Raw genomic sequence first — 13,792 nt, forward strand, 5'->3', positions numbered from 1 at the left:
AATGCTTCTTTTTCTAACTTCGCATTATTCTGATAAAGGTGAATAAATAAAGCTGAACAATTTTAAAGGCTTACTGAAGGTAATTTGTGTATCTAAGTTTTAATAGTCTTTATAAAAAAAAGGTTTAAAAGGGCAAAGCTACTTGTCTGTTCAGAAATTGAATAACCTCGTCTGTCTAGATTTGTTCTTCAGCATTAGTTAACCCAGTTTTATAAAGACTATTTTTCTTTCTAGAAATGACCAATAATGCGATTAGCTTATAAGAACATGTCAGAAAAAATATTAATTTAAGGCCATTTTTACATTGAACATATAATAACAATGAATAAAAGAACGAATAATAATATCGGTTAAAGTGCAAAGGATATCAAGATAAAAAAAAAAATTTTTATCCCTTTTATCAAGATAAAAATGTAAAACATTTTTTTTTAATTTTTTTAAAAAATTAAAATGGGTTTCTGTATCATAGTGCTTTTGGCTTTTCAAAATTATGAAGTTTTAGGAGAGCATCTCGTTTTCGCTAGTGTTGTAATGTTTAAGCTGTTTGATGCCATGTATTTCTAGCTTATTTTTCGGTGAATTTCTCACACGTTAATATTTTTTAATTCAGAGACCGCTACTTTCAAAAGCTGCGCATCTGCATATAGCGGTCTTTTTCATTAACAAAGTAAATTACCGATTTGTCCAAATTTTGAAGATGTAAGGTTGGGTAATATTCCGAATTCTCCTTAGACTTTAGAAAACAATCTTATTTCAGTTAGTCAGTTTACTGTACTAAACAAACATAGAACAAATAATAATACACGAGCAACATCATCAACGAAGAAATCAAGCTTGTATGACGTGACGATTGTTAGAGAAAGGTCGTGGTAAAGATAGAGAGACGAGGAAAAGGTAGGGAAGCGTAACCACAGAAAATTAGAGAGAACTTGAAAAAGAAAAATAAATATTTAAAGGATGGACAATTTCTCAAATTTCAATTCAAAAGAACAATTCAAATTATTGTTAAGGAGGATAGGACCCCAGATTAAAATAGCACTCATCGTATCTAATTTTAAAGATTTAGGTAGCTTGGAGGGATATTAAAAAAAAATGATGAAAAATGCAAATGTTGCTTTTTATTTTGAGATGAACGAGTTAAATAACACGTCAAATATCGTCCTTGAAAACCAAATATGCTTGTTTCAAACTTCACTGTTTTAATATTTTACTTAATTGTTTGATTCCGGGATTACAAAGATTTAGCTTGGTATAAAGACAAGAAAGGGAAACTTAAAAAGGCAGCTCAATTTTTACTTTAGAACTCTCTATTGGCAGTGCCTGTTTGATATATTGCATTCACCAAAAGATATACTTCTGGTTCCTCAGAAGTTAGCTTCTTAGCAGCATTGATTTTGGAAATTGTCTTGGAAACGACTATAGGGCCAAAATCTGTAAAGAAAGGGAAATTGTTTTACACTCCGTCTTTGCGGTTAAGAAAAGCCTTTCCAGTGCCGCAGTCTTTAATGTTTTGTTTATTCAGGCATAGCAAGAAATGGGGAAGACAATTTAAATTATGCAGCTGGGGTAAAGGGACTAATGACAAAGTAGAGGTATCTGATTTGAGCATCAAAATGCTAACTGCTTTGAGATATGTTCTCCATATGTTGCATGTAATTTGAAATGAGTAAAGCTTAGGAAAATATTGAAAGCGAAAGATACTAAACCCAGAAGACATAAAAAACAAATGTGGTTGTTTCTCAATTTCTTTTCAAGGACTGCACGTACAAGGATATGCGGTTGTTTTACAGTTAATTTCTGAATTTTTATCTTAATAAAAAGCGGTATTTCAAAACCAAATTTTTCAACTTTTTGGTATTTCAACGAAGGGAAACATTTTTAGGCCCGTTGGCACCGGGTCTTTTATTCTTTGGTATCTAAACTCGAGGTTACAGCCTGCACCCAAGTAATTCAATGGTAACGAGAATTAAGGATATAACTTGCTGGTTCTCGCAGGGCCGTATCCAGGATTTTTTTGGAGAGGGGTAGGGGTGGTTACAAAAAGTTCTTTTTTGGGGGGAGAAGGACAAAAAAATTAAAAAAAACTCTTAGAAGATTTGTTTATGTTCATTTTTGTTACGAGTTTATGAGTCGGAAAAAAAAATTTCCTTGGGCTCAAACCGCCTAAGCCCCTGGATGCCCTGGGTGTTGGTGCCACAAGGAACTACATAAAATGAACTCGTTTATTTATGCAGGATGTATATTAATTTTGTTCCTCGGACAAATGATTAACCTTGGTTGTCGCGGGAAAGGGGCGATCTGTCTTTCCTTCATCACTATGTTAGATCCACACTAGATATATATATATATATATATATATATATATATATATATATATATATATATATATATATATATATATATATATATATATATATATATACTAGCTGTTGGGGTGGCGCTTCGCGCCACCCCAACACCTAGTTGGTGGGGGCGCTTCGCGCCCCCCCCAAGCCCCCCCGCGCGCGTAAGTCGTTACGCGCCATAATAGTTACGCGCCATTGTAGTTGTGTCCCTATGTCCCACCTGTGAATATAGATAGATATATATATATATGGTTTTAACTACGTAAAACTTGCGAATATACAACATTCTTTGCTGTCCCATTGTCTTTGCATATAAATAGATTGTCAGGTTTACCGACTCTTGAACATGCAACATATAATGGTCCATGGGAAAACAATCTGTATTCAGATCTATACCTCATGATTCTAATGATTGCCCTTGAGCTTTGTTGATGGTGATTGCTAATCGACCATTCCCTGTCCCGGTGTCCCGGTCGTCATTTACATCCCCCTGTTTCCTCCGGTGTCCCCGTTGTAGTTGTGTCCCTGTGTCCCGGTCGTCATTTATATTCCCTGTGTCCCGGTCGTCATTTGTATCCCGGTGTCCCGGTCTGTATATACATTCGTTTTTTAGTTTTGTTTTTCTCCTTTATTTTTTTCCTTTTTTTTTCTTTTTTAGCTTATTTAGATTTTTAGATTTTTTAGTTTTTTTATTAGTTTTTAGTTTTTTTTTCTTTTTAGTTTTTTTGTCCCGGTCGTCATTTATATCCCCCTGTTTCCCCCGGTGTCCCCGTTGTAGTTGTGTCCCTGTGTCCCGGTCGTCATTTATATTCCCTGTGTCCCGGTCGTCATTTGTATCCCGGTGTACCGGTCTGTATATACATTCGTTTTTTAGTTTTGTTTTTCTCCTTTATTTTTTTCCTTTTTTTTTCTTTTTTAGTTTATTTAGATTTTTAGATTTTTTAGTTTTTTTATTAGTTTTTAGTTTTTTTTTCTTTTTAGTTTTTTTGTAGTTTTTACCTTCTTTTTAGTTTTGTTAATTTTTTTTTTACTTATGTCCTGGTCGTCATTTATACTCCCTATGTCCCGGTGCTTTGTTGATTGCTAATCGAACATTCCTTTTGTCCTGGTCGCTTTCTCTTTGAGTGTCGTCATTTATTTTTTTCTTTTTTAGTTCTTTTAGTTTTTACCTTTTTTAGTTTTTTTTAGTTTTTTAGATGAAAATTTTTTTTAGTTTTTTCCTTTTTTTCTTTTTAGTTTTTATTGGTTTTTACCTTTATGTTAGCTTATTTTTCATTTTTTTCTTTTTTTTAGTTTTTTTTTATTTTTTATTTTTTTTAGTTTTTTACCTTTTTTTAGTTTTTTTAGTTTTTTTAGTTTTTTTAGTTTTTTAGCTTTTTTACTTTTTTTATTAGTTTTTAGTTTTTTTGTAGTTTTTGCCTTTTTTTAGTTTTTTCAGTTTTTTTTTTAGTTTTTTATTGGTTTTTACCTTTATTTTAGCTTATTTTTCAGTTTTTTCCTTTTTTTTTAGTTTTTTTTTAGTTTTTAGTGTTTTTAGTTTTTTACCTTTTTTTAGTTTTTTTAGTTTTTTTAGTTTTTTTAGTTTTTTAGCTTTTTTATTTTTTTATTAGTTTTTAGTTTTTTTTGTAGTTTTTGCCTTTTTTTTAGTTTTTTTAGTTTTTTAGCTTTTTTATTAGTTTTTAGTTTTTTTTGTAGTTTTTGCCTTTTTTTAGTTTGACAACTTATTTTTATATATATAGATAGTTTTTTTTTTTACTTATGTCCTGGTCGTCATTTATACTCCCTGTGTCCCGGTGTTTTGTTGATTGCTAATCGAACATTCCTTTTGTCCTGGTCGCTTTCTCTTTGAGTGTCGTCATTTATTAGTTTTTTCCTTTTTTTCTTTTTAGTTTTTTATTGGTTTTTACCTTTATTTTAGCTTATTTTTCAGTTTTTTCCTTTTTTTTAGTTTTTTTTTATTTTTTATTTTTTTTAGTTTTTTACCTTTTTTTAGTTTTTTTAGTTTTTTTAGTTTTTTAGCTTTTTTACTTTTTTTATTAGTTTTTAGTTTTTTTTTGTAGTTTTTGCCTTTTTTTAGTTTTTTCAGTTTTTTTTTTAGTTTTTTATTGGTTTTTACCTTTATAGTTTTTTTAGTTTTTTAGCTTTTTTATTTTTTTTATTAGTTTTTAGTTTTTTTTGTAGTTTTTGCCTTTTTTTAGTTTTTTCAGTTTTGACGTCACCTGATCCAGTTTTTTCAGGTGACGTCACCTGACACATCCATCCACACATCCACAGACAGACAACTTATTTTTATATATATAGATATATATATATATATATATATATATATATATATATATATATATATATATATATATAACTCAAAGTTTATTCAAAGGGTGAAAACAAAAAAAAATTTTCAGAGGGCAAAGATTTGAAAAACGCAAGATAGAAAATGCGTTTTCCGTAGTAAACGCATCAAAACTTTAAAATTAATTGCATTTCTTTTTATGTATACCGTTTTTTCATCTTCTTTAGGTGTGATGAGCGGGAGGAGAGGCCTAAAACCTACGCCTCATCTGTAGATGTCTCCGTGGGAGCTAAAACAGATGCTCGTATGGTTATGAAGGATGGCATCACAAAATTCTCCGAAAAGTACAAAAAAAAATTATTCAAAAAGTACCTCTATCGAATAAAAAACTAAATGGCAACAAAGTGATTAATGAACTCTTTTGGTTGAATTAAATGCTACATATTGGGATTTCTTTTTATAGATGTTTTGAAAATATCAAAGCCAACCTAGATCTCTTTAAATAACTTAAAATAATAATTAAACGGAGGTATACGGTAAAAAAATATCTATTTAGAAATAGACTGGTTCAAAGTTCAACTAAACCTTCACGCCAGTAGTGATCTTTTCAAACAGCTATCTGTGATTATCTTCGTCTCTTGTTTAACCAAAACTCTTTATAGGATGGAAAAGAAACCTTGAACCATAATAATGGGGAGGAATTTCACCCCGACAGTTCCAAGGTATACGCTAATGAGGTCTACTATCCTCCCCTTGGCATTGTCCCAGAAATGGATATGGAGAGAGAAATAAAAAGCCTACCATCCCTTGATAAAAGTGGATTTGAGTTCATCCGTGATGGAATAGGTAAGCAATGACATTGGCAGTTTCAAAGTGAGCAGACCCCACTCTGTTTTATTATGAGGTTTTTGAATTGGCTTTCATATGGTAGTTTGAGGTGCAAAAATCGAAATTCATTTCTGCGCTTCTTTTTTTGATAAGTGGTTAAAATAATGGGTGTTTATGTTAGTTTACATGAAATTATATTTATGTTGCTCAGCAGCGCTAAGTATTGCAGCAACCTTTAGCTGACTTGGCTGAGAAAGTCTTGCATGAAGAACACTTTGGTTTTGTTTCTTTTGCCGTTGATTAAAAGCTATAATGGTCAACCACTGAAAATTTTTAAATGATATGCCCCAAGGAGAATATTTCTTAAAAAAGAACTAAAAAGGCCGACACATTTGTTGAAGATGGTCACAAAATATGTCTTTTCCACGTAAAGCCGAGTTTAATTTCTATTCTATGTTACTCAATTGATATTGAAATTGAATCGATATTGAAATATTGAATCGATATTGAATCGATATTGAAGGGGAAGCATCTTTACAAGCTAGATGTTGTATCACTTTACCCCTAGACATAAAACCTGATTCAATCCATGCTATTTTTTCACTAGCTAATGCTACGTTATTTTGCCTTGAAACATAACTTTTAAATTTTGTTTCCAATTTGTGTGATGGTAGAAGTTATTTGATTCTATGTCTATAATCAAGAGTCTGTAATATTAACTGCCAAACAATGTCATTTTGTCAAATTATTATTTATAATTGTGCGAAACATTTTGCATGAAGCGAAAATTTCTCTTTCCTAAACTGTGCAAGAGACAAAATAAAAGATAGACCAATTAGCACAAGTATTTAACCCCCTGGCCCCTGAAGATGAGCTAGCTTTATTATTCTTGCTTCCGATTCACTCTTCATGGCAGAGAAGAAACTCTGGAACAAGAGTACTTTGAAACCTGCCGGCACCGGGCTATAAAGGTCAACAGTCTAACTTTTCTTGATTAGTATTTTTGACTCTAGATACCTGTCTACCGAATTTCTAGCGAACGTAAATACTTTAGTCTGGAAGGTAGGTGAGGCTAAAAATTACCAGGTATCATTGAAAATCTATCCACATTTTCACCTTGACTGTCCTTGAGCCAAAATTACTTGCTCAATAAGTTTCAAGCGGACCTGAGCCCTGTCATGCCAAGGTTTGAGAAGTGGAGTATACCCCTAAAAATTGTTGTTCTCAAGTGCCACATTCCCAAGCTACTTGGCCCATCAATTTCAAACCGGATGCCGAAGAAAGCCTGCCTAAATGTCTTCTTGAGATCTGGTGTCGGGAGATAAAGGTACCAAGGCCCCATTTTGCGGATCACACCTAACAGATTGGAAAACCATTTTTTCTTTATTAAACAAGGTGTGGCATGCTTGTCTATTCCATAAAAAGCTAGTGGCGAAAGAGCAAGCCTGTTGGAGGAGCCTCTGTCCCATTTTGGCTTTTAAACCATGTAGATATAAAATTTTGTGTGATTCTGAATGAGAAAAGGTCAAACATGCCTACTATTCTGCTAAAAATTGACGTTGGAAAGGGGCAGGGTAGATTATGAAGGGCTAACTGTCTACTTTTTGCTCTGTTATAATATAAATCATAAATTCTTCCATCATTGTACTTCAAATAAGGTTCATCATACCAAACTCCTTAATTGAAAGGTGCAGGGGTGGTGCTGAAGTGGCTATGAGTCAAATTTTTGCCTCAAATATTGTAGGCTAAAAATCATTGCGCGTTTTTTATTTAAAAAGGATGCACCATGGCTACTTTCCCGTTAAAAAGTTGGAAGTGGGAGGTGTAGAACTGTCGGAGTAGGCTAGGTCTTATTGGTTCCAGTTTAAGCATGCTTACCTTGGTGCCAAAATGTTGTTTTGTACAATTCAGAGGCCTTTGGCCTGATTTGGTCCTCCAGTTATACAGACTGATGACCTATTATATGACTGCAGTTCGAACAAGCTGTAACATGCCAAATTTTCTGCAAAAGAATCGGCTGTGGGAGATGCGGTGATAAAGAGTGCTAGATGGGCCATCGGACACCGGTGGTTCGCCAAGCGCATCGATTTAAAATGCTGGCATGATTCTGGTGCAAACAAGGTGCTGCTTGCCTATCTTTTTCGAAAAAATTGGGTTTTCAAGGGGTAGATGGGCGTCTAGGCCCTCTTTTTCTTTCAGTAATGCAGACTGAAATTGCTTGAGTGATTCTAAATCAAATAATGCTCGATGTACCTACCCTTCTACTAAAAAAAAATTACAGGGAAGAGGTTGACAACGTAGGGGCCACGGATTTACTTTGTAGCCTACCTCCAGCTGATTTTCCACTAAATCAGGATAGTTCATTGTGAACATGAATCAGGACTTAACGTGTTTTGGGTCGTTTCTACACTGAGTGGTTATCTGTTTTTTTTTCGATTGGTACCGAAATCCTGTAGCTGTTAGCTACTGGACATTTTCGAAATGGTGAATCTCATGGACAGTATTAAAAAAGAAACTGTATTACTCCCTCATCAGCTTCAAGAACTTCTGATAAGTTAAAGAAAAAATATTATGTCCCTTTTAGCTCAAAAGCTGATTTTCTTGTGGGGAAAATATCTAATCCAAGAAAATTCTAATTCACTAATAAGAAACCAGGAAAGGATAACTCGGATGTCCTTGACATGGAGAGAACTATTACAGCTATTGGGTGCTTGCGATGGCATTCTTGTACCTCAGTCTCCAAACACAAAATGAATTAACAAATCCAATTGAAATCACAAGCAGAACAAAATAAACACTGCAAAAAACTCATATTCCGTAAAGCCATTCCAAACACAGCGTAGAGATGGGTTTTTTAATTGGCAGTAGTTTTGGACCGTTGGAAATTTGGACCGTTGCAGAGATGGCTTTTTAAATTGATAGTAGTTTTGGACCGTTGGAAAGCTCGACCGTTACACCGTTGCAGAGATGGCTTTTTAAATTGGCTGTAGTTTTGGACCGTTGGAAAGTTGGACCGTTGAACCGTTGCAGAGATGGCTTTATACATTGATAGTATTTTTGGACCTTTGGAAAAATGCTTCTTTTTGGATTGTTAAGCTATTCTAATTATAAGTACCAGAAATTTTGGTCTTGCTTCAATGAGAAACTTTTGCCTAATTGCTTGCCTGCTTGGACTGGTCCTTTAATCTAAGAGCATGAACAAGGATCGAAGAAACGAAAGCTTGGTGGAACAACTTTGGATAGTCATATCTGACATTGACTATAAGACTCTGTTTTGGCTCACATACTGTAGCCTCTGCCTCAAGGACAAGTGGAAATTATACTTTCTGGCCTCCTGTTGGAATTACACACACCTCTCAAAGACCTGAAACGTCAATTCGATATCCTATGTGCAATTAATGAATATGAAGGATTTTTATCCTTTTTTTAATGTTTTTTTCTAAAAAATTAATGCCATATTCATCCATTTGCCAAGAGTCCCACAGTTACCACAAAAAAAAACACACATTCCGTAAAGCCATTCCAAACACAGTGTATTGTTTCAGCCAATTGGGGATACGCACAGACCTATTAGAGCAAAAACTGAAGTGGTCCCATGTATATTAATTAAATAGTTCTAATAAATCTCTATCTTAGCTAAGTAAAATCAGATCAGGTCCTTTTTGACCATTTCGTATGTTTTCAGGTAAATTTATCAGTCTTTATTTTTTTTTATTGCTTCTTGTGAATATTAAATAAAAAAACATAAGTTTCTCAGCTTAGATTAATTAGCAGCATTAAAACTTAAAAATAGCAGAAGACATTGCGTATATGAGGGGGGCTACCCCTTTTTCATCCCTTGCTCTTTAAGCTAGTTTTATTTTCTCCCAAATTTTTGAGAATGACTGCCGAAACAAAAGGACCCCTAAACTGGAGCAAGAAACTTATTTAAAGCATTAAGAAACTGTTTCGTAACGAGTGAGTGGTAGAAGAGAGTGCATTATCAACATAAAAAGACAAGCCTTTTGACTCATTAATTTGTTATCAAAATTCCTTTTATTAGATTTCGGTTACTATTTGGCGGAGTCACTTTTTACTTACAACACCCCAACGTGTTTGATAGTTCATAAATTTGCCAGTTTTAATAGGATTTAGAGTAATTACGCAACTCTACATGAGTGTGTTCATATTAAGTTTTTATTTTTTGTGAATTCTGTTGTTTTTGCCTTTTAGTTATTTTATTGAGGTATTTACTGCTTATTTTAGCATAATGGGTTCCCTAGAGCTTAATGGCTAGCCATTTTTATGTATTTTGTTCCTTGGGTTTCTCCCTAATAAATTAATTCCCTTTCTCTAAACAACTCTTGTTATCATTTCATCCTAGTTGCTTCAAGTCGGTATTGTCACAAACTTCTCCACAGGAGAATTGTCCCATTTCTATTAATTTGATAGTTTCGATATCTCTGTCTCAGCTACACAGTCAACTGTTCTTGCCTTTTATTCTAGCATTTTCGAGCTGTAAATGTTAAAAGTTGTCAAATCTGCTCTTTTTTCTGTGATTTTTGTGTGTGAAGATTTTTTTCTATCTTCACTATTTATAGGCTACCTTGCTTTAACCTACAGTTTATATAACAGGGAATAAATCGATTGTACACACTTGTTGAATCACCTGGCGTAATTTATTGCTTAGAGCCTGTGGACAGATTTAGACACTCCCCTAGTTTCTAAGGATCAATATCTCGCAGCAGGTGGTAATTGAGTTCCTGATCCTTCGTGCATGAATTGCTCACTAATAAGATGTTTTTCTTACGAAGCTTGGACCTGTGGTTGCTAAGGTTTGCCTCATAAAACTGCAAATAAATTGGTTCGCCTATAAAGGTTACTGTGTGTCTCATTCCTCGTATTAGTTGCGAATCACCTATATATTATTCAATAGATTAATAAATATATTAAAATACAAAGGACAGTGAAAATTAAATATGACTGTTTTCATAAGTTCAGTGGAAACATTCAATATATATCATAGCGAATTTGGGAAAGTCAGAAATTCAGTTCTAAATGAAAAATACCTCCAAATGCGGTTATGTAGCTTTCGGTATTAGCCGGGGTAATATTAAAAAAAAAGTTGGGGTGGAAAGTCAATAAAATTAAGCTAAAGCAAATGATACCGAATGGATTGAAAATATTTAGCTTTTCTTTGAAGGTCTAGTTTACTTCGTTAATCAACATCTTGTTCATTTTTGAATTTTAAAGACGAAAATCGCTGTCAAATATAACTAATTAGCTTTTCTTATTTATTTTCACTTTTCAACATGGCAACACTGATAAGAATATAGTACTTTCTTCAAAACATCAAAATTTTGAAAGAAAAAAAGAGAAATTATAGGAAACTGAATCTAAGACTGCTCAAAGGGCAAAAATATTTTTATGTTGATATATTGAACGCAATATTTCTTTAATTAGCATAGAATAAGGATACCTACCTTAACGCTTAAAATTTGGAGAGGGCTCTGGAAAGGCAATGGCAAAAAAGTTTTAAACAACGCATAATAATTTTTATATGCATTTTTGCTACGTTTTACCAGTCAGATAGAAATTGGCCTAGACCTGGATATGGCCTAGCTTCTAGAACAGACTTTTCGAAGCCAAACAGCTTTTATAATCCTTAGGGATATTCCTAGCCTCAAACAACTTTTCTTTTGTTTTTATAATGGAATCTTCTAAATGGTAAATTTATGCCAGAAGCAGCTGTTCACACAGTCCTATGCAAACTTTGTGATTTTCTCTTTTCTTTGGAAAGTGTATATAAAAATAAAACTAGTGCGTCAACTGTTAGGTTGGGGATAAAAGGTTAGATTATCATGTTTCTTGTAGGTTAATAACAAAGTGGTTTCTATTTGCTAAAACTGCTCTAGGGATAATTTGAGATTTCAAACTGAACCAGAAGAGATTTCGAATTTCTTATGGTACTACTAAAAACCATAGCAGTGTTAATTTAAATTGTGTTATGTTCAAAAGTATAAAGAGAGAAAAACATAAAAATGGTGTTTGAGTTGTTTGAATATATATTTCGTCTGGTCTCTCATTATTATTTTTTGTAACAGAAAAATCTACTAAAATAATGCAAATTCTCTCAGACTCGTAACTTTTGACGGGTAGAACTAAACTTGATGAAACTTATGTATTTAAAATCAGTATAAAAGTGCGATTCTTTTGATGTAACTATTGGTATCAAAATTCCATTTTTTAGAGTTTCGGTTACTATTGAGCCGGATCGCTTCTTACTACACTTCGTTACCACGAACTGTTTGATAATTGAAGTGAAAAGAATCAATTTCTTTTTTACATTTTTGAAGAACATTATATATTTCATACACGCAAACAGAAACACACAAACACACAAACACCCATAAGCGTGCCGAGGAATCAAAAGAACAACGTGAAAACAGGCTTGCGTCTCAAAGAGAAAATGACGACCGGGACACCGGGACACAGGGAATATAAATGACGACCGGGACACTCAAAGAGAAATCAAACAGTTCGTGGTAACGAACTGTAGTAAGGAGCGATCCGGCTCAATAGTAACCAAAACTCTAAAAAATTGAATTTTGATATCAATAGCTACATCAACAGAATCGCATTTTAATGCTGATTTTAAATATATAAGTTTCATCAAGTTTAGTCTTAGCCATCAAAAGTTACGAGCCTGAGAAAATTTGCCTTATTTTGGAAAATAGGGGGAAACACCCCCTAAAAGTCGTAGGATCTTAACGAAAATGACACCATCAGATTCAGCGTATCAGAGCACCCTACTGTAGAAGTTTCAAGTTCCTACCTACAAAAATGTGGAATTTTGTATTTTTTGCCAGAAGACAAATCACGGGTGCGTGTTTATTTGTTTGTTTGTTTTTTGTTTTTTTTCCCAGGGGTCATCTTATCGACCAAGTGGTCCTAGAATGTCGCGAGAGGGCTCATTCTAACGGAAATGAAAAGTTCTAGTGCCCTTTTTAAGTGACCAAAAAATTGGAGGGCAAGTAGGCTCCCATACTCATTTTTTCCAAAAGTAAACAGATTAAAATTTTAAGATAGCCATTTTGTTCAGCATAGTCGAAAACCGTAATAACTATGTCTTTGGGAATGACTTACTCCCCCACAATCCCTGAGGGAGAGGCTGCAAGTTACAAACTTTGACCAGTGTTTACATATAGTAATGGTTATTGGGAAGTGTACAGACGTTTTCATGGGGATTTTTTGGTTTGGGGGGTGGGGTTGATGGGAGAGGGCTTTTTGTGGGAGGATATTTCCTTTGAGGAATATGTCATGGGGGAAGAAAAATTCAATGAAAAGGGCGCAGGATTTTCTAGGATTACTATAAAAAAACAATGAAAAAATAAATATGAAAACATTTTTTCAAATGAAAGTAAGGAATAGCATTGAAATTTAAAACGAACAGAGATTATTACGCATATGAGGGGTTCTAAAAATACTTTAGCATAAAGAGCGAGGTATTTAGGAGGAGATAAATACCTCGCTTTTTATGCTAAAATATTTTTAGTGATTTCAACTATTTATTCTACGGCCTTTTTGATTCAGGGGTCATTCTTAAAGAATTGGGACAAAACTTACGATTTAGTGTAAAGAGCGAGGTATTAACGAGGGTACAAACCCCCTCGTACACATAATAAAAATATAAGAATATAAAAGTTTGTTACGTAAGTTAATTCTTAAGTTACGTATATTTTTTACTAATAAAAACGTTCGTTGAATATTAAAAGTTCTAGCAGCCTTTTTAAGTGACCGAAAAATTGAAGGGCAGCTAGGCCTCCTTCCCCACCCCTTATTTCTCAAAATCGTCTGATCAAAGCTAAGAGAAAGCCATTTAGCCAAAAAAAATTAATATACGAATTTCATTTCAATAATTTATGTGCGGAGAGCCAAAATCAAACGTGCATTAATTCAAAAACGTTCAGAAATTAAATAAAAAAAATTAGTTTCTTTTTAACTGAAAGTAAGGAGCGACATTAAAACTTAAAACGAACAGAAATTACTCCGTATATGAAATGGGTTGTCCCCTCCGCAGTCCCACGCTCTTTACGCTAAAGTTTCTAATTGTTTTAAAAAGTAGAATTGTGGCAAAGAGTCAAACTTTAGCGTAAAGAGCGAGGGACTGCGGAGGGGACAACCCATTTCATATACGGAGTAATTTCTGTTCGTTTTAAGTTTTAATGTCGCTCCTTACGTTCAGTTAAAAAAACTAGTTTTTTTTTATTTACTTACAGACCGGGACACCGGGACACAAATGACGACCGGGACACAGGGACATAACTACAACGGGGACGCCGGGGGCACA

General features: G+C 33.7%; 1 protein-coding gene across 1 annotated transcript in view; it reads left to right on the forward strand.

Annotated features, from left to right (window-relative positions):
- LOC136026953 (uncharacterized) overlaps positions 1–13,792 on the forward strand; it is a 280,140-nt gene that overhangs the window by 82,796 nt on the left and 183,552 nt on the right. The window contains exon 7 of the mRNA XM_065703812.1: positions 5,298–5,481. Coding sequence (XP_065559884.1) covers positions 5,298–5,481 — 184 coding nt within the window. The remainder of the gene's footprint in view (positions 1–5,297; positions 5,482–13,792) is intronic.

The sequence above is a fragment of the Artemia franciscana genome, chromosome 5 (assembly GCF_032884065.1).
Source record: "Artemia franciscana chromosome 5, ASM3288406v1, whole genome shotgun sequence".
Lineage (NCBI taxonomy): Eukaryota > Metazoa > Arthropoda > Branchiopoda > Anostraca > Artemiidae > Artemia > Artemia franciscana.